Source organism: Cervus canadensis, chromosome 2 (assembly GCF_019320065.1).
Source record: "Cervus canadensis isolate Bull #8, Minnesota chromosome 2, ASM1932006v1, whole genome shotgun sequence".
NCBI classification, from domain to species: domain Eukaryota; kingdom Metazoa; phylum Chordata; class Mammalia; order Artiodactyla; family Cervidae; genus Cervus; species Cervus canadensis.
The window spans coordinates 40,804,331-40,826,363 of NC_057387.1; the positions used below are offsets into that span (position 1 = coordinate 40,804,331).

Below are 22,033 nucleotides of genomic sequence, written 5' to 3' on the forward strand. Positions count from 1 at the left end.
CCAATTCTACTTCTACATATATAAAGAAGTAGAATATATATGTATAAGGGCTTCCTCAATGGCTCAGTGGGTAAAGGATCTTCCTGCAAAGCAGGAGACACAGGAGACCTGGGTTCCATCCCTAGGTCGGGAAGATCCCTTGCAGAAGGAAATGGCAACCCACTTCAATATTCTTGCCTGGAAATCCCATGGACAGAAGAACCTGGCAGGCTCCAGTCCATGGGGTTGCAAAGAGTTGGACATGACTAAGAACACATATAGGTATAAAATCCCCAAAGAATGGAGGGAAAAGGTTAATGTACAATTCAAGATCTTGTTGAAGCCTCAGTAACAGAGCTGCAATCAATGAATGACATCTAAGAGGCTCTGAAGAACAGTAATGCTCTATCTCTTTGCTTTAATGGTACAGGTGTTTACTTGCTACCCTTTAACATGTCCATGTTCATCTTCATTCACTCTTTCTGTGCATACTATATTTAGAAATTTTTTTTTAAATTGCAGGTTCCAAAGCTACTAAACCAGGTATTTCAATTCAATAGGTTAGGATGGCCCCAAGATAAGTAAATACCTGTAAAGTTCCCATGGTAATTCTGATAAAAGTTATCTGTGAGGAGCACATTTCAAGTAGATATTATTTCTATGGGTTTGAACTCTCAGGTATTTGGAACTTGACATTACCAAAACAGTTACAACATGATTAAAGGAGGCAACTTGTAATAAATAAACACACAACTCTTTCAATTCCAGAAATCATCACTTTACTATACAAAAAACCCCCCAAAAACCCTAAACGTTTACAAAAGAAAATCAAAAGAAATTGCATTTTTAGACCACTTTGGAAAATTACACGAGTCTGATGAACAAACAGCAAAAAATGTCTCCGTACCGTGTCAGTACCACCCAGAGAAATCCAGTTAACCATTATACCATAGATTGAAGTGTTTAGTACCTGAAAGTCAACCCAGTGCCCTCTTGGTTTATCGTTTGCCTATGACAATATAAAACCCTGGCATCTTCCCACAACATGAAACTGTTGCCTATGAACTTTATAGGAATAAAATTTTGTTACAGGAAATAAAATATTAAAAAGATGACATAGGTCAGCTGCCAGTTGATATGAAGATGCATTAAGTTATAACAATCAGTTCAAGCAACATTTTAATAATTTTAGATATATTGACTCTAGTGTGCTGATATTCCAAGCAACCTTGCTACGGCATAGTTTTACATATATACAAATCATGTTATTGTATATACACATCAAGAAATTAGTCCAGTCACCTCAATGGCAGTGCCTAGTTTTTAAGCAGAAATTTTCCTTTGGCTTCTTGTTTACAGTAAGGGCCACAGGCAGCCGTTTCTTTCCAAGCGTTCACTGCATTCAAGGAAGCCTGAACTCCCAGTTTCTGTTTTCCTCATGGAATGATGAGCAGTATCGAGGATCTGAACTGACAGTGTCTTTGGTAGAACGTTTCAAGCATTAGCTACGCTTTTGTTCTCTGTGCTTCTACGAGACTGTACGACCCTGTCATGTTAGCTCTTCTAGCAAGGTAGGTAATCATTCCAATGGCAGTTAATATTAAGGCGGATGCAGAATAGAGCACGAGAAGTTCAGGAGAAAAATAGTCCTTGGAACTTTCTCTTCCTGGAAAATAACAAGATGATGCAATTAATGTCTGGCATGAAAAGAAATTGTTTAATAGTAACAGTCACAAGTTTTATTTTAATAGGACCACTAGTTTTCTGAAGAAAAGTGAATTAAACCAGTGACAAGAACCAACAGGACTCAAATGCACATTTCTCTGAATTAATCAAATCATAGTGAGCAGTTGTTATGGTCATAATGAATCTAAAGATGCCACCTGTTGACTTCCACAAACTTAGATTCACATAGATGCAGGTCCAATAACAGGATGGAAGGAAGGGTGCGACTTTTTAAGGCTCATTTAGAAGAGTAAGAATGGGACAAGAGTGTTTGCTTTGGGAAATAAAAGTATGTACTAAAGAACTAGGACTCAGATTATTAATGAGTTAAAATAACTCACCAATTCTCCAAGAAAGGTCCTGAAATACCTACAGTGCAACCATTATAGTCAAACATCATGTATGAGATAGTAAGAGAAAGAATTCTTGCCAATGGCCTTTTTAGAAATATATAGAAAATTTTATATTTTGTATCTCTGAAGTAGGGCATCTTAATACATAATTCCTCTTCAGCATTTATATCATTTCTTGACAATATGAAGTTCTCTGGATAGCTTTATATTTTTACTTAAGTGTTACTTCCTGAAAGAGGCATTCTCTGACCTGCATTTCCACCAGCCTAAATTAGGAACTTAACATACAGGAGGAGAAGAGGGCAATAGAGGATGAGATGGTTGGATGGCATCACTGACTCAATGGACCTGAGTCTGAGCAGGCTCCAGAAGATGGTGAAGACATGGAAGCCTGGCATGCTGCAGACCATGGCATGCAAACAGTCAGACACACAGAAGTGACTGAACAACAACGATGCGCTTTTTCCCCTGTATACTTTTATAACCCACTACATTTTCCCTTCACAGCCCTCATCACCACTTATAGTTAAACATCTGTGTGTTTGATTATCTATTAATTTTGGTTCCCTCCTTCAGACTGAATTACATAAGGGCATGTATCTAGTTTCTTTTGATCCACCACTCAATAGCTAGTAACTGGCTCACTGCTTGAAGTAGCTTGCATCCAATAAATATCTTTTCTTTCCCCAATAATATCTTTCGAATAACAATATATATTGTTTTCCTTCTACATCCTGTCATTGTCATTTAGTCATAAACTGAATTCATAAAATAATAGTGTCACAAAACTTTTAAATTAATACTCTTTCTGCTGCTGCTGCTGCTGCTAAGTCACTTCAGTCGTGTCCGACTCTGCGACCCCAGAGATGGCAGCGCACTGGCTCCCCCGTCCCTGGGATTCTCCAGGCAAAGAACTCTTAGCACTCTTTCTACTACACTAAAAATCGTCTGACAGTTACAATAGTATTTAACATTTTAACCTTATAAGAACATCTGAAGAAGACAGCATGATATTTGCTGGCGATTCATCTCTATTTATATTTATTCTTGCACAGCACAGTATGACCTCATAAATAGTAAGTTTCTTCAAGAGGCTTCTATATTGTTTTTGTTCTAGAAGAAATGAATGATTTGACATTGATAATCATTGCTTTACTTCTAGAGGTTTCTAATCACCAGAAGTCAACCAAGAAGAAAAGAATCACTAGGGTCAGATGAAGGGAAGCTGATTTTTGAATTATTGAAGTTAAAAAAACTTCATCATAAACATAATGATAATTACCCTATTTTTCTACTTTTCCTTACTAGGGTAGAACTAAGAGTATGAGAGTAATATTTTAATGACATTCATTATCATAATTATGCTTAGGCATCAGTATTGATGACATGGTAGGCAATGGTATTTCTGATCCTATTGTTTTCAACTTAATAAGTATTATACTGTCTTTTGCCTTTGGTTTTTCCCCTCAGGCATCTGCAGTAAAGTACAAATTTGCTGCTGAGTTGGTTACCAGGGCAACCTTCAAATATAGTTTTCTATTAACCGTATCAATACTGAAAATTCTAAAGACTCCCAAACATTTTTATCATTGAAATATATTTGAGCAAATGTATTTCTAAAGCAAAACAAACCAAAATTAGTTTACAATCTCAGCTAAATGCAAAGGATAACTAGTTCAAAATTCCCAGGAAAACGTCAAATTTTGTTTCCATTCATTTGTAGTTAGTTGAAACCATATTTAGTTTGGGGGTTCTAGCCGAGTACCCACAATGTGCTTTAATTGTTCATTTAAGTAATGAGTGAAAAATAGCAAATATGTAAAGTTATCAACTTAATAAAGCAATTAGAAAAGACAACAATGTATGAGAAACTTAAAAAGAGAAGACGCTTTGATACGTCTTTAAAAGAGAATCACTGACTACAAAAAGAATAATGAAAATGTTAGGAATCCCTGATGGCTTAGATGGTAAATAGTCTGCCTGCAGGAGACCAAGGTTTGATCCCTGAGTCAGGAAGATCCCCTGGAGAAGATTGGCAACCCACTCCAGTATTCTTGCCTAGAAATCCCATGGATGGAGTAGCCTGGGAGGCTACAGTCCATGGGGTTGCAAAGAGTCGGACACGACTGAGCGACTTCACTTTAGGAATCCAAGTCCCTGGAACCAGGCTTAATTAAAGGTGGTCTGGAGACATCAAGGATTAAATAGCAATAGATGAATTTCAACCTACTCATAACTGAGATCTCAATCATCCAGAAATCTGGAAGCACTGATTATATACACTCCTGTGTCATTTTGAGTGACATGATACAGGGGATATTGTTGTGTTTCGAGGAGGTATTGTGAAGACAGAAAACAAGGGAAAGCTTGTAATCTTGAGAGATTCGATGAGATGAGTAAAATTTGAACCCAATTTCTGACCCAGATTTAAATTCTCTTTACATTGATAGTTGTTATCTCTGGGAGCCCAGTGCCAAAGGCTCTTAAGAGTTGCATTTGTTCACAATCATGTTTATTTCAAGTTTGGCTTCCAGTACACAGTGGGAGCTCCTTACCACTCAAGGAGTGGAAGACTGAGCAATAAACGCTGACACTTACTACTTTCACAGATAAGATCAACAGATCCTACTGTGAGTTCACAGATGGACTGAAATTAAGCTGGCCCCTGAAATTCCTCTGCTGGGGGCCGTGGCCCCCTCCCTCCCTTTCTCCATCAGAAAACAGCAGGATGGACTAGGAGCTTAGATATTCTAAGGAATAATTCTGTAGTCTATAGACTCCTTTACATTGTTCAGCATTAAGATCATCATTCTTAAATCCAGAAAAGAGTTAATCTGGAAAATATGCAGTCACTTCTTATTCAGAGAGTGACACGCTCTTCGGGTAGGAAGGAAAAGGGTCTAGATAAACCTTTCTTTTTCCATGTGCCAATTCTACTTCTTTAGTTTCCCTATAACTCCCAAAGAAAGGTTTTGAAAATACATTTAAACACACAAGAAATGAAAGACCTCAGAGACCAACGATGAATTGTCAATGTTTCAAGTAGCAAATGGCAATTCAACACTGATTTATGATAAATGTCAACAACCTGGCTAAACTCCTTAGGACAGAGAACCTGTACATGATTATTTTAGGAAACACTAAGAAATAACCATAATCGACATGGAATTCAGTTCCGTTTTGCCAACTCATTCATCTAACCCTTGAAATTCTTTACAATCCACAAAGCTTCAGACCTGTTATTAAATATAACAAGAAACAAAAAACAAAAAAAAAACCCAAACTAACCTTTAACATCAAGTGTTAGGCTTCTTAGCTGTGAGCCAACTTCATTTTTGGATTCACATTGGTATACTCCCGCATCCTCTAACTGAGCCCTGTGAATGGTATATGCACCATCTGTAGACTGTAGCACTGTGTAGCCAGTCTCTGCTTTTTTCTTCAAAATTATCAAAGTTGGGGGAACATTCCCACATATACAGGAGATAATGACAGTGTCTCCTTCCTTGACACTCTCAGAGGGAAAAGCTGTAAGTTGTATATCTTTTGGAGCAACTGTGGAAAGAATTTAAAGATACCTCTGATTGAATGAAATATAAACACATTCCATATTAATTTAATGACAGCAACAATAGTTGTCAAGATGGTATTTGTGCTTACTGTTTGCATTAAATATTTAGAGGGGCAATTAAAGAAGTCAAACATTTACTGGATTCTTATAAATGGTCATATTTTTAATAAAAGAAGACATCTCATGCTTCCTTCATGTCCCTTATACAAGGGTGCCAAACCCTCAGGCCATGGACTTGTACCAATCTGTGTCCTATTAGGAACCCAGTCACAGAGCAGGAGGTGAGCAGCAGACAAGTGATGCTTCATCTATATTTACAATCCCACCCCACGGCTACCACCTGAGCTCCACCTCCTGTCAGATCAGTGGCAACATTAGAGTCTCATAGAAGAATGAACCCTACTGCACTTGAATCACTCTGAAATGAGCCCCCTCCCCAACCCATGGAAAAACTGTCTTCCACAAAACCAGACCTTGGTGCCAAAAAGTTTGGGGCCTCAGCCTTAATGTAATTCTTACCCATCCTTAGCCAATGAATGGGTGTTTAAAAACAGTTGGCGATTTCAAATGTGGAAAATAACATTTTTGGGGGGTTCACTAAATTGTGCAACTATTTCTTGAAGTATAAAAGGCTTCTGAGTTTTGAGCTAGACCATTCCAGATCAAGAAATTAAGCTGTGCAGAGATGGCTCTTACAATCCTTAACACACCAGTTGTTATCCTGGGTTTAGTATCTGACATACAACATCTCTGTTAATATGCAACCTGTGGAGGGAGGTACCACATCACCATTTTATAAGTGAGGTTCCCATTAAGATTATTTGCTTTGTGACTTGATTCTCTTTCCTCAACCAAAGCTACATCCTAAGAGCTTTCTTCAGGGTAGTGCATTGCTCTTCCAAGTTTCTTCCTTTCCTTTAAAATACAAATAATTATTGTAACAAGGTAACAAGACAGTCACTAACACCTTAGTGGAAATAATACCAAGGGATAAGAGAAGAACTGACAGCCCTAGTGAAGAAGAGGACCTCAAACCCCAAAAGGGAAGGTATGAGGGAAATCCAAATTGACTACTTCATGACTTTGCCCAAAACTGCCTAGAGCTTCAACCTGTCAACTAGAAATTATTTTGTTCTCAGTTTTGCTTCTCCAACCTGAAAAGAATGGGTCTGGATCTCCTAACTTAATCCATCCTAGTGATTCTATGCCATTAAATTGATGAATCGGAGTGAAAGGTCACTGCTACTCAATCTCAGAATTTATAAAAGATTTAAGAGCCTTCTTAGGCTTCTAAGCAATCCCTAGCAGTCATTTTACGAGATCACCATGAGGAATTTAATCCAGTTAGATAAGTTGATTTTGTATGCTAGGTGCTAAGTTGTTTCAGTCATGTCCAACTCTTTGTGACCCTATGGAGCATAGCCCGCCTGGCCCTCCTGTCCATGGGATTCTCCAGACAAGAACACTGGAGTGGGTTGCCATGCTCTCCTCCAGGGGATCCTCCACATCCAGGGATCCAACCCACGTCTCTTACATTTAACCCACATTGTCAGGCAGGTTCTTCACCACTAGTGCCACCTGGGCCCTAAGTAATTCCAAAATATGTATATACATCTTCCTATCCTTTTTTCAACACCATAATCAATGCTTCATCATAACTGTAACTGGAACTCTTGGCATAGTTCCTGGAGATAGCCTTCCACTTGAGGTTGAAAGAATTTTAGGATAAGTGACTTGGAATGGTTCATGAAGAAGTACTATTCCAGATTTCCATGCAGAGCTCTTCAAAATGTTCAGTGCATTTTGTTTTAGAAAATTTGTTTTAAAAGGACTTTATTCAAAACCAGTAACATAACCAAAATAAGAATAGTGCTAATAACTCATTTAATCACTTTAGCTCACCTTGGATAATTAATTCGACTTCTTTTCTGCTTATTCCAGCCTGGTTAATGCCTTCACAGACATAAATACCAGAATCTTCCATTTTTGTAGACGTGAAGGTGAGAGTTGCATTCTCAGAAATAAGCTGTAGATCCCCATTACTTAACTGCCTGTGCCACAGGATTTTGGGAGCTGGAAGGCCATCGCTAGCACATGTCATATTCACAGAACTACCTTCCTCCAGGATGGAGGAGGGACTGACCAAGATGGTTGTATCCCTGGGAGCAACTGAAAAGGTAGAGACACTTGTTAGCTTGGCTGTTTACACCCCGAGTTCCAAAGAGTTTTTATCAGTGTTGCAAAACTTGGCTATGTATTTGTGGGTTAGAACAGTTTATAAACCTTGATAACTTTACCAAAGGAGTTTTCTGCCCTCATTTACTTTAGCAGATACAAAATGATTGTTTTTGTTGTTTAGTCCCTAAGTCATGTCTGATTCTTTGTGACCCCATGGACTGTAGCTTGCCAGGCTTCTCTGTCCATGGGGTGTCCCAGGCAAGAACACTGACGTGGGTTGCCATCTCCTCTCTTGGGGATATTGCCAACGCAAGGATTGAGCCCAGTCTCCCGCATTAGCAGACAGATTCTTTACCACTGACCCACCATGGAAGCCCTATACAGAATGATCCAGAGTAGAATATGAACATATCATGGATATTTTTTAATGGAAATAAAATCTATAGAGACATTCTTGCTGCCAAAAAAATGGATGGTCAGTGATAGTGTGTATTGACATTTATAGTACATTAAACATGAACATGAACTATGAAAAGGTAGACTCTATTTTTCTACCTCTTGAATCTAGGCTGTCCTTGTGACTAACTTTGAACAATATACCCTAGAAGAAGTAACTCTGTAGGACTTTCAAGCTTAGGCCCCAAGAAGCCACCTTCATTTTCACTCTCTTGAAGCCCTGCACTCTTGTGACTAAATCTATGCTACTTCTCTTCAATATGAAGAAAGGAAGGCCCAGGCACCCCCAGAGAAGGCCCAGGCTTGGAAGTGAGGCTACCTGAGACCATCCCCCACTGAACTTCCAACAGACTGAAAATGAACATGTGTGTTCATCTGATACCATATTGAATAAACTGCTCATCTGACCTCTTCCCAAACTACCAGCTTAGAATCATAAGCAAATAAACAGTTGCTTTAAGTTTGAGGGTTTTTTTTTTAATATGAAATCATTATTTTGCAGTTTCTTTTCAATTATTTCATTTCACAATGGTTTTAACTATGAACTTCATGTTAACTATTACCTGTAAAACATGATCAAAAAAAATTCACATTAAATTGTGGATACATCATACATGTACTTACCATTAACATAAAGTATCTGTGTACTCTGCCTTTGTTTGGGTTCAAATTCCATTTCATCAATAGGTAACTGAGCCAGACAAACAAGAACATTTCCAGTATCTTCAATGGTGGGGATGAAGGTCATCTCTAAACTCTTGGTCTCTAGGGCTTTCTCACTTAAATCTTCCAAAAAGATTTTATTCATCATAATACTCTCCCCTTTAAACAATTCAATCTCCAGCCGGTCCAAAGGATATACATTAGGAACCTTGCAGCTTACAGTGACTGGGTTTCCACTCACTAACGGACCACTCATTTCAATTTCTGGATCACTAGGGAAGGCTGCAAATATCAAGCAAAATATGAGGTTTATACGTGACACTAGAAGAAAAACAGAGCTAATCTTTATTAAATGCAAAGTTCTCAAAGTGAAGGTTTTAATTCACCTGGGATAAAATGATCACTAATAGATACATCACAACATTAAATATAAATATTTATAATATCAATATAAATAATGCTGGAAACAAAAAATACCTAGCACATCAAATCATCAAGAAATAAATATACTTCTTACTCTTCACTCCTTAGTGATACAGTCTTGCTGACAGCTAAGGACTAGTCTTTTCAAAGGACATATCAGCTTCCACCATCTTACTTAGTATACATACATTTTAAACATTTTAAATATTTTCCATGATGTATTGGATGTTTATTATGTGCTAGTCACTTAATATTTACTATCTCAGTCTTCAAAACAGTGTAATCTAATGGGTATTAACTTATTTTAAAGCTAGAAAAACACACAGAGAATGTATTTGATAGCTAGGGAGACTTATTAAACTTATAAAGGTTAAGAGTCTGCCATTTGACATCATATCTAGTAAGTCACCCAGCTGAGATCAGAATTCCTATTTCCTTGAGCTCAGAGCCCAGGCTTGGTTTCACAGAGCCAAGCAATTTAGACATTTTAATTTCGAATGGCCAGGTTTAGGCAGAAAAGTTTTAAATGTTTCTTGAATAATACTTGTAGTTCAGAAAAAAAATATAAGAGATTCAGATTCTAAGTAATATTTATAACACATCTTGATACAAATCAACAAAAGTAAGATGAGAACAGTTATCAAGAGCAATGCTAAAATTTTTTTCTCCTGAAGCAAAATGTTGTCAAGTGACAGATTCTCTAATGTTTCCACATGACCACAAGGCTTCACTGCTGGTTCTCATTGCTGTTGGGAGTATGCTGCATCAGCGGCTCCTGGACTCTTGGTAATATGATAAAGCAATAAATTAACCTGTCTTTTGAGAGATTCAAATCCCTTTACAGACATACTCTAACTCATTTTGAGCAAAATCTTGAGGGGTAACACAAGTTTGGCAGGATTTCTGGAGGAAAATATCCACAATTGTTCTCTTGGATTCTGCTGAATAAAAACAAGGCAGAATGTGTGTGCTGTGTGCTGTGCTTAGCCACTCAGTCATGTCTGACTCTATGCAACCCCATGGACTATGTAGACCCCCAGGCTCCTCCGTTTGTGGAATTCTCCAGACAGGACTACTGGATTGAGTTGCCATTTCCTCTTCCAAATGATCTTCCTGACCCAGGGATTGAATTCGCATTTCCTGCATTGCAAGCAGATTCTTTACCATCTGAGCCACCAGGGAACTTTCTGATCACTTTGCATATCTTGTCCTCATTCATTATAAACTGAGGAATTCCAGCAATGTCAATTCATAGAGATTTGAAGCTCTATGATTTTGTTAAGGTGACAGGAATAGCAAGAAGAAGTGTAGTATATGTATGTGGTATAAATCAATACTCAAATCTAGTGCGATCTTCTGGTGCTTCTTTTCACCTGAGTTGCTGCACTAACCATCCCTGGTGATCATTCTAACTCCCAGGTTTTCTCCTGCTCACCATTGCCTCATGTCTCCATCCTGCTAATCAGCTTTCAAATGTACCTTTAAAACAGTAGTTTTGGGCCTCACCCTCCAATTCGAATAATTCGTCATCCCACCCCATTATCTGAATGGGCACTGTTTCTACTCTTTGCATACAACCATCTCTGTACACACCATATACAACCAGAGTAGGGTGGGTAGCAGGGGACATGCAGTATGTTCAAGTCCATGATGAGAGAGTATAGACAAGACACAACCTAAGGATCAGGGATGCTGGATTCATGTGTAATATTTACTATGAAATATATACATCAAAGTTGCATCAAAATCTTTGGTTTGGAGATTTGAGAACCATTCCCAATGCTAAATTCCCTTCCTAAACACAAAGACCTTGTCGTGTATCACAGATTTGCATTTTGCTTCTTTCAATGGAACCGGGAACAACAACAACAACAACAACAAAAACAGTAAACAATTTTGAAATCTACTTACAGTAGAGCTCCACCTGGATTCCCCTTTCCAGTTTCCTTTGCCCACACATCACAGTGCACAGGTAGAAATGTTCGTTCTCAAAACTCACAGGGCTCAGGGTCAACGTGGACTTGGAGCCCTCGGTCCTCACCTTCCCGTTCAGGGGGCTGTCTATTTGCGTTCTCCAAGAGAAAGATGGGGCATCGCAGTCCCTGACATCACAGGTCAACACAACTGAGTCGCCAATCTGAGCAGCAATCTGGGGTCCAGGAGAGATCTCAACAGTAAACATTTTCTCTGGTGGGGAGAAAAGAACAAGACAAAAATAAAATTCTTTCACCAAAGTTCAACATACAGTTTTTTTTTTTCTGACTTCTTTTTAGCTAACATCTGTGCCAAGAATATACTACTCCTTTCCACATTGGGGCTTTCAGGAAGGGAACCACATCTTTTAAGAACAAACATACAAGACGCTGTGATTCATTCATTCAACAGAATGAACAGGGATAAAAATGAGTCAAGACAGAGATTGGCACCTTTTCATAACAAAAATTCATTCTCCACTTAAATGTGTTTATCATATTCTTATAACCGAGGGACAAAAGCTCAAAAATATAAGATTCCAGTGTGTCAAGCACTGCTTAAACCACATTACATATTTGAATATTATCTCATTTAATCCACACAACTTCAGGATCTGGTATCATTGCTTCTTCTTCTTGACTCTCAGTGTCTCATTCTACTTTTCCTTATTTTCCTTCCCTTCCTCCTTTTCCTCCTCCTCCCATTTCTTCTTGAGGAAAAATAACTTCATCCAAACGGCAAGTGGCAAAATTAGGACTTGAAACCAGGTGAGTCTGATTTAAGATCCCAGCTTTTCACTTGAACAACTAAACCAAAATATCCTCAGGTGGACAGAAAACCAAATCTAAGGAAAGTACTGAAAAAAAGCTATATAAATATGGCTTCTGATTAGAAACAATACCTGTAACAGACCAGTATTTAGAGCTTCTGTATCAACAGAACAAAGTTGTAACATGAAAGTCACATAGAATCCCACTGAAAACACATACTGAAATCACACTGAAAAGTATGATTTCAGAATCACACGGCAAAGTCAAAATCTAAGCATTAAAGGGGTATGCAAGCCACCTCTTAAATTTGCTTAATACAACATAAAGATACTTTACAATTATTTCAATGGCTGAAATGCAGGGCGAAAAATCTGAAATATCTAGCAAAGTTCTTTGACTGCCAATGCAATCCCCGCGGGGCACCCCAGCTGCTTTGGGATGACTACTGTCTAGGGAGAAGACGAATTTTAAATCTTGACTCTATTCCCCTAGCAAAAGTGGGAGTGGTTGGGCGCCTCTAAAAGTGACAGATGAGACTTCACAGAAAACTCACTAAAACTCGCCCTTGTAAAGAGCTGGCTAGAGATAGAAAAAAGAAATCACAGCATATACGTAATCCAAAGGCACTACATTTTGAAGGGTTCTCATCCGTGCCAGAAGATTTTTTTCAGTTTGGTTTGTCTAACACGGCCATTATGGTATCTTCCAAAGAATGCTTCCCTCAAATTACCATAACAAACTGACATGCTATCAGATTTTTGAAGGAGAAAGTTCATTTAGAACAATAACCAGTGTTTCTGAATTCCTTATATGCTAGTGTGAGAATGGAGAACGTAAAGATCTGCTTCCTGCCTGTGAACAGTCTCAGACTGTGTTTTACCGTGGCTGCATATGTTGCTGTGTAAACTCATGACTCCTGAAAGAGTAACTGTGAGATAGAAAAAAAGTGTTAGTCGCTCAGTCGTGTCCAACTCCTTGTGACCCCAAGGACTATAGCCTTCCAGGCTCCTCTGTCCACAGAATTCTCCAGGCAAGAATACTGGAGTGGGTAGCCATTTCCTTCTCCACTTCTCCAGAAGATCTTCCAGGTCTAAGATAACTGAAGTTCAATTCTCTCTTCAGCACTTAAGGTTGCTAATGTCCCGTGATGCAAAATGAAAAGCAGCACTGCCTAATCCCAGAACACGTTTCCTTTTCACATTGAAATGGGATACAGCTAATCATGGGGTAGAAGTTATTCCAGATCAAAGATTAGCTTTACATGCTTTTATCAGTGTAATGTTTTCCCTGGTTTCTTGAAAAATGCTGACCTAAAAGCAAACGGGTTCATCTTTTGAGAGAGTTTGAATTGTATCTTTTTAGCCATGCAAGTTCAAATTCCATGTTTTCATATTTCAAAAGTATGTTTTTTAATTTATGTTCACAAGTTATTCATTCAGTATCTACTGAGCACCTACTACATGGCAGGCACTTGTAAAACACACACACACCCACACACACCAGTCCCTAACTTTAAGGAGTTGCCAGTCAGTTTAGTGGAAAGACACACTTACCTAAGTATTGGCTCTTACTAAAAATATTTAAATTATCTATTTATACATCTGCCAATCTCTAGATTATAAGTTCCTCTAGGGTAATCACTGTGACTTTTTATGTCTGTACCCCCAGTACCAAGCACAATTCTTCGATTCTTGGACAAGGCACCTTAGTTAATACATGTTAAACTGAACAAAAGCACATACAAGTTCATAAAAAGTGTTGAAGGTACATGAAGGGATCAAAAACTAGCTGTGCCTAACACAAACTGGAATTGGGAGGCTGACATGAGCTTGATCTTGACGGATGGCTAAAACTTTGCCAGATAAGGAAGGAAAGGACACTCGAAGCAGAAGTTATAGCATAAACAGACACAGAGTCAACCACAAAGACGCAAAGGTCATTTCTGACTAAATTCTGAAGAGTTTTATGCAACTACTTTAGGAAATGTGGGTTTTAATTTATATGCAATTAGGGTCAAGTTGAAGTCATATGAAACATGCAGTCTTCTTGTTTCAAGTAGATAACTCTGGTAGCAGTACATAGGATTATGCCGGGGGACAGAATGATAGTAGGGCGACCATTTTAAAACAATTAGCCATGGTTAAAAAATCATGGAGTTTGGAGGCTAAATGGGTCCATGTTAAAATCACAGTAAATGCCATTAATGAGTTATGTGACATGGCAAGTTGTGAACTATTCTGAGCCTGAGCTTTCATTCACCTCAAAAGGTTGTGGCAAAAACTAAAGTGGTAGCATTTATAAAGTAGCAAGGAAACTCCTGGCAAGTATTAGATGTACAATAAATAAGGGTCATTATTAATCTCTGTGAGACACTATTCTCTCAGCACTAAAATGAATACAAAGTACTTACTCCTTAGTCATTTCTTAAAGATCACAGGAAACATATGTAAAGTGCCTGGGATATAGCTGATGGTCAGTGAATGTTATTTAAGAATATCTTTCAAGAGCCCAAAGGAGAGATGATGAAGTAAAGCTATGGCAAGAGGTTTGAAGAATAGAGGTTAGATTCTTGGAGGGATCATTTTGAAGTAGAACCAACAGGTTTTGATGATATGGAATAGGAGCACAAATTTCAGAGTAAACAACATATATCAATAATACATAGCTCAAATCTTGGAAGTGACAAGGGAGGAGGACTAGACATGGGAAACAGAATACTAATATACAAGGGACAGAAGGAAGAGAGAAAGCCAAGGGTTGAAGCAATGAAAGAATGATGAGAAATGAAAAGGAACCAAAACAGCAGAACTAATGGAAGCTCTGGCAGGAAAGATTTCATCCAAAAAGCATGAGTAAGGTGAGTATATAATTGTGCTACAGTACAGAACAGTCAAATGGATCATCGTAAAACATAATGAGGGTTCCCCCGGTAACTCAAATGGTAAAGAGTCTGCCTGCCGTGTGGGAGACCTGGGTTCGATTCCTGGGTTGGGAGAATCCCCCAGAGAAGGAAATGCCAACCCATTCCAGTACCCTTGCCAGGAAAATTCCATGGACGAAGGAGCCTGGCAGGCTACAGTCCATGGGCTCGCAAAGAGTTGGACAGAACTGAGAGACTTCACTCACTCACTCAAAACACAATGAAGTATTTCTGGCATTGAAGTTATTTCACTATTGCTTAAATCTGAATGATGGCACCTTTTTCAATTTCTGCTTACCTTGAACAATTAATTCCACCTCTTTTCTGTCTTTCCCAACAGGGTTATCTCCTTCACACACATAAATCCCAGAATCTTCTGCCCTCATAGAAATCAAAGTGAGAGTTGCATTCTCAGAAAGGATCTGTAGATTCCCATTGTCTAATTTCTTGCTCCAGAGAATCCGGGGAGCTGGTAGACCTGCACTGGTACACGTCATCGTCACAGAGTCGCCTTCCTGCAGCCTTGTGGATGGATCCACGGATATAGCTGTGTCTTTGGGTGAGACTGAGAAGGCAGGGCACAGAATTAGTCATTGCTAAGCATCATAATGGTCCCACAGGGCCACTGTGTTTCTCTCATAGACTGTATTTACAGCTTTCTCAATTGGACATACTCTGCCAAACTAGCATAAAGAATTGCTGAGTCATAAAAATTAGTCAGTCCAGTTTCTGACTGATTTGATGGAGTTACTTTTTTTGATGTTTGGTGTTTTCAGGTGGCCATAGATACTCAGAAATTAAGAAAAACCCTTAGAATTATGTGGTTCAACCTCCCAGGTAAGGTATAAATTCTAGCTCAGCTTCCTTGCCAAATGTTCATGCAAGTCAGCTTTAACACTTTCAGTGTACAAGACAATCTACTGCCTTATAGTAAATATTGTCCATTTGATTTTTGGACAGCTCTGATTATTAGAACATTTCCCTCTATTGAGCTGAAATCTTTCTCTTTGTAACTAACTTCTATACACTGGTCATAGTTCAGTCCTCTATTGCTAAGGAATAATCCAAATCCCACTTCTACATGACAGTCATTCAAATACTTAATTATAGCCCTCATTTCCAAGTTTTATATTCTCTAGGAAAAATATCTCCTATTTCTGACTGTTCTTCTCAAAACATTGATAAAATCCTTTCCATCTCATTCTGTCTCAGCTAGACATACTGTAGAGGCAATGTTCCTTTTAACTATGGTGTCCAGAGAAGACAAGAGCATTTTAATCTAGAACAGAGCACAGTGAGTCACTCCTACACACACTTTGGGATTACAAGACTGCCTCAACTCCCCCAGCCATCTCCGAGAGAATGGAGACAATCAAATCTCATCTCCTCTCTCCCACCCCATGCACACGTGTCCAGGTATGCACACACACATACACTCACACACAGACTAAGTGCTGCTTGTAAAACTTCTATACCTTGATATTTCAAGGCATGATATAAGAGTTTACAAAACATAATTTAAAACATTTTATCACTTGAGCCTATTATTTCTCACTACCCAATCAGGTGGCAGTGATTTAATCATCAAGTCGGGTCCGACTCTTCTGATCCCATGGACTATAGCCCACTCGTCTCCTCAGTCCATGGGATTTTCCAGGTAAGAGTACAGGAGTGGGTTGCCATTCCCTTCTCCATGGGATCTTCCCAATCCAGGGATAGAACCCTGGTCTCCAGCATTGCAGGCAGATTCTTTACCGACTGAGCCACCAGGGAAGCTCCCCAATCAGGTGGTATTATCATTATTCTCCTTTGCTAGACTGAGAAATTAAGTGACTCTAATTCACAGTTAATGGAGACAGAATTCAAGCTCAACTTTTCTCAACCCTAATTGGGTGTGCTTTTTTTTGAATTATGCAGTTTGACAAGAATTATGCTCTCAGTGAATCAAAATGGTATAAAAACTACAAACTTGTTTCTTCTTGACTGTAGCTGCTCGGTTTATTGCTGTGTGCATCCAAGAGTAGATTCCCATAGACAGACACAAGTACTTACTGGAGACTTCCAGTTGTTTGGTAGTTTTCCTTACTTTGGGTGGAGAATCATCATCATAAATGTGTAATGTAGCTTGACAAGCTAGAGCTTTCCCAATATCCTCAGTAGTAGGTGTGAAGATCACTTCCAAGCTCTTTGTTTCCTGGGCCTTTTTTTCTGAAGGCTCCAGAAAATCCTGTATTTTCATGGAACGGTTGCCTTTCAACAACTCTATCTCCAGCCTTTCAAATGGGTAAACATCAGGCGCCGAACACGTGACTGTGACTGGCTTCCCGACCTCTGGGGAGCTACCCAAATGAATCTCTGGATCCTTAGAGAAAGCTGCAAAGGTCAAACGAGTACATGCATGTGGATTTTTTGTTCATATTGTATAAAGTCCCTTACTGATTTAAATCAATGTAATCTGAGTCTAATATTTTTTTTTTTTTTTTTTTTTTGAGTCTAATATTTTTGTGAATACAATCTTAATACAGCAGAATGAATTGTTTAAATACCCTTTCATGGTTTGGGGTGCATTCAAAATCAGAACAACCTGTTAAAGAGTTCTTCAGTTCTGATCCTGCATGTACAAAGGGTTGCATGTTGCCAGAGTAAAAGGAGGGAGAAGAAACTTATGTTTATTGAATATTGCTATGTGCCCATCCCTGTGCTATTCATTTAACATTGATGACTTTATTTTATACTCACAACAACCCTAAGAAATAGATACCACATTTCATAGATTATGAAAGCATAGACTCAGCACATTTGCATAACTTTCCTAAGGTCACACAGCTAGTAATGGTGATGCTGGGATTTAAACTCAAGACTTTTATTATTCCATATGACTACTGGGACTTTCATTATGTTATATCACAGTCTTTTATCATTATGTTATATCACAGGCTTTTATTTTGGTCAGGGTAGATATACTTCATCTTACAGATAAGGAACCTGAAGCTTAAAATATCATTGCAAAGAATAATTATTAGGCAAGATATGCTAAGAAATGAAAAGAGCAACTCTAAATAATTGGCTTTTGAACAGGCATTCATCCACCAGAAACATACATCTGTTCAATCTTTAAATTATGGAAGGCAGATTTGCCTCCCAAAATGTCTAACTCAACATCTAACTAATATTCCACTTGAAATTTTTAAAGTCAAGGAAAGCACTAGTTCAACGAGCCATTGCTTTCTTTGCAAGGCTTCTTTCCATTGCAAACCGCCATGATGATAACATACTGGCTTGATTCAAGACTGTGAAATAAGAAGAATACAAAGGTCCCAACTCTAAAAAATATTACAATCAAATGTGGAATGGAGACAGGACTATTAAACATAATGAAAGACAGACACTCTTAAAGGAAAAAAAAAAAAGAAATTTCAGGCAAGATAATTAAAGCCAGAAGGGCCTTGATTTTCATTCTTAAATCTTCAACTATTTGGTTCCTGCAAGGAGAGGCAAAGGAAGTGGCAAAAATTTGCTATGTGAAGAAACAGTACTTCTCATTTTTCCACCAATAATTTTGTCCCTTGTATTCTGAAAGAAATGCGCCTATAATCCACAAAGTTTGCTGTCACATAATGTAAGAACTGGCTACTTTCCCCTGTATTTACATAAGGGAGCCTTTCATGGAGCTCAGAAGGCTTCACAGACATAAACTCTGCATGTACAACCAGCATAATTGAAAGCAGCTGGCCAAGCACAGTTTCTTGAGAAGCATTAGCTACATAAGGGATTATTGAAGAATCAGTTAAGATTATTGGACCAAGTTGAGCTCCACAATAGCAAAAGAAAAGCAACATAATTAGAAAAGATATTCAAATAAGGTCTTCCTAAAGAGATGACTATCAAGGATTCCTGTTTTCTGTCAGGAGCAGTAACCAGAATGCAAGTGATGTATTTCAGGTTATTTTTTCACTCCTTTTTGCTAACTTTCTTGCTGGATTGAGAATGGATTGAAATACATTTTGGTGGGCTAGTAAACAAAGGCTATTCATTCACATTCACTAGGCAAATCGAGTTCATTTTCCAAATATCCTTGAGGTTAAGCTGTTGAGCATTAAGACTTAATGGCACCAAACAAAAACAGAAATAAAACCTTCTAAATTTATCTCAGCCGAAGTCAAATGAGTGAAAAGTTTGCAGATATTTTTCTTCTGTCTAAGGGGGAAGATTTTGTACCAAAGCCCAGTATTAAATTATATATCTCCTCCTTAAACTTTAAACTAATTTTAAGTACCAAATTGCATAAGAATAAATAGAAAATCCCTGAAGTATGGAATTCATAAGTCATTTGACATATGGCCAAGTAAACATGTAAGAAACCAATTGAATCAACTTAAACACACACACACACAAATAAAATAAAAAGAATCTTAAAGAACTTCACTTTATGTTTAAGAAAACTGAAGCCTAGAGAAGTTGAACCTCACCCGTGGTCACCATATTCGTGGCAGAGTTGGAAACAGAAGCCAAGATCTGGGTCTCTAGTCTGGTGGTAGATTCAGCTGTTTTCTAGATTTCTTGCTGCACTCTGTCCCCTAGCCAAGAATCTGGACATGAGTATCCTTTTTCTTTTTTTTCCTTTAAAATTATCCTTTTACAAAATTTATTTTAAAGCAAAATGGAGAGAAAATCAAACATTAGCTGAAGTACTCACAGTAGATCTCCACTCGGATTGCTTTCTCCAGTTTTACAGCCCCGCAAATCACTGTGCACAGGTACTGGTGTTCATTCCCGAAACTAACAGGATCCATGATCAGCGTGGATTTGGTCCCGTCATTTCTCACCTTCCCGTTCAGTGGACTGTCCATCTGAGTTCTCCAAGAAAATGATGGGGACTCGCAGCTTTCTGTGCTGCAAGTCAGTGAAACAGAGTGACCAATCTGAGCAAAAATTTTAGATTCATCTGGGAACATGTCCACTTTGAAAGCTTGAGCTGTGAAGGCAAAAAGAGAAAAGCAAGCTTACCACTGGTTTGTTTAGTATTCTACTTCTCCTTCTCTGTTCTAGTATAACACCCAGATCTGACTGATCTCTTTCCTAAACTGCTTTTAAGTAACGCAGGGCAGCACAGGAGTCACTGCCAAAAGAAGTTGTTAAAATCATCTTTGCTTCTGAGAATTCTCACTTCTGACCTTGATGCCCATTTATTAGTTGTTTTATCACTAGCCAAGCTTTTCTCATTATCAAGTTCAGGAAACTAAAGAGAAAGACCTTCCTAGAAACAGAATCCAATTACTCACGCAACATTGAAAAAATCCAAAAAACAACAACTTTGCTGCTTTAACTATGACAATATAATGGTACATATTAATAGCAGTAGTCAGTAGCACATTAAAAGTTAGGCTAAATTAAGTTTTCTTACTCTTTAAAAATCCAGGGCTTCCCTGAATGGCTCAGATAGTAAAGAACACACCTGAAATGTAGGAGGACCAGAGTTTGATTCGTGGGTTGGGAAAAGCCCCTGGAGGAGGGCATGGCAATGCACTCCAGTATTCTTGCCTGGAGAAACTCCATGGACAGAGAACCCTGGTGGGCTACAGTCCATGGGGTTGCAAGGGGTTGGACACAAATGACGAAGCACACACATTGCCTTTCTTTATTATCATAACAAAGTGACTGAAGTCAAAGTCAGGGCTAAAATGGAATACTAGCATTTGGAACAAATCAAGGAGAACTTACAAACTGCAAACACCATCCAAAGAATATTTGAGACGCCAAAGATCACAAACATCTTCCTAGGCATTTACGCTGCTGTTCTTATGAGAAAATAATGATTCCAAAACGCTTCTTTCTGTTCCTCTTGAAGGTTCCTGGGAAGAGTCTTGAGCTCCTAAAGCCAGTGAGGTTCGGTGAGGAATGAAATAGAAAGTCAGCTCTTTATATAGGGTCTTGTTGCAGAGATGCAGAAGCAGAGGAAAATCCCTTCAAGGGGAAACCTGGAGCAGAGCCAGAAAAAAAGTTTAACTGACACCCTGCCAAGTTCAGCATTAACCCCTTCCGTGGCACTCAGTACTGAAACTGCTCTCTCCATCATAGAAAAAGAAAACACTCCGAAGGCTAAAAATTAAAACTTTACCTCGCTTTTCTTTCCAAAAGGATATTTTTGCATGAAGCTAATTTTTTTTCAGAGTGAGGCTTTCTGAATCCAACTGGGGAGAAGAGAGTCAGAAAGAGTAAATTACACTCTAGTTCTTGAAGTGGCTGATCAAGCACTATGTCATGTGAACTGATTTTTCTCCATTATGGAGATATGTTTGCAATTCAGAAACAGAGACTATATTTTCTCTTGCAAGAAAAAGGAAAAGACACTTTTTCCTTTTCTTTTTTGATGTATTATTTTTAAAAAGGGAGACAGCATAGCTTCTGAGTTTCATACATTTTATTCACAAAATAGTTTTTTGGGCAGCAAAGATCAAGTTTCTGAAATGATTTTCTGGAGTAGAGAATAATGGGATGCTACCAAAAGAAGAGAAAAATTTTCTTCTTTTGTTTTAGAAATGTTATTAATTCTCGATTCAGTTGCTGGATAATTGAGAGTCTTACATGCAGACTCTCATGCAAATGATGGAATTCCTTCGAAGGGGTAAATCTCTTAGAATGTAAGACTTAACCACAAAAGGTTAAAACATGAAAAATAATGTGTTTCTCTTATATGAGATGAGGACAACAATTTTATGCTCTTTATTTCCCCTCTAAAGAAGTGACTTTTTAAAAGGTATTTTTAAATAGCTGTTTTTGCCTTGCACACATGTACTTCAGTCTTTGCAAAACACTAACCCATCATAAAGAAACCAGAACAACCACTTCCTGGTATTATACATGTGCAGGTCTTTCTCCTTCATGGGATCATCAGTTCCTACCATGGTCTCAGACCAGTTCTTGTTCATCATTGTATCTACTTCTCCCTTCCCAAAGTCTAATGCATGTTTTTACACTTAGCAGTTACCAAAAATAATTTAAATTAAAATTTGGAAAAGAA

The 22,033-nt window shown here is 38.3% G+C and overlaps 1 protein-coding gene across 1 annotated transcript; it reads right to left on the reverse strand.

The window, feature by feature from the left end:
* Positions 1 to 741: 741 nt before the first annotated feature.
* Positions 742 to 20,929, reverse strand: LOC122436632 (vascular cell adhesion protein 1-like). The gene is made up of 9 exons (XM_043460516.1): positions 20,734 to 20,929; positions 19,709 to 19,987; positions 17,065 to 17,385; positions 15,311 to 15,577; positions 11,260 to 11,535; positions 8,887 to 9,207; positions 7,531 to 7,797; positions 5,346 to 5,612; positions 742 to 1,645 (listed from the first exon to the last, which is right to left on the reverse strand). Exons 1-9 carry the CDS (start codon positions 20,795 to 20,797, stop codon positions 1,485 to 1,487), a joined length of 2,223 nt encoding a protein of 740 aa, XP_043316451.1. The 5' UTR covers positions 20,798 to 20,929; the 3' UTR covers positions 742 to 1,484.
* Positions 20,930 to 22,033: the final 1,104 nt, after the last annotated feature.

Excerpts from the sequence above, each read along its gene's own strand:
- LOC122436632 (XM_043460516.1), bottom strand. The coding sequence starts at position 20,797 with ATGCCTAGGAAGATGTTTGTGATCTTTGGCGTCTCAAATATTCTTTGG. Across the intron at positions 17,386-19,708 it reads AATCCGAGTGGAGATCTACT|CTTTCTCTAAGGATCCAGAG; the intron begins GTGAGTACTTCA and ends TGACCTTTGCAG. Across the intron at positions 11,536-15,310 it reads GGTGGAATTAATTGTTCAAG|AGAAAATGTTTACTGTTGAG; the intron begins GTAAGCAGAAAT and ends TCTCCCCACCAG.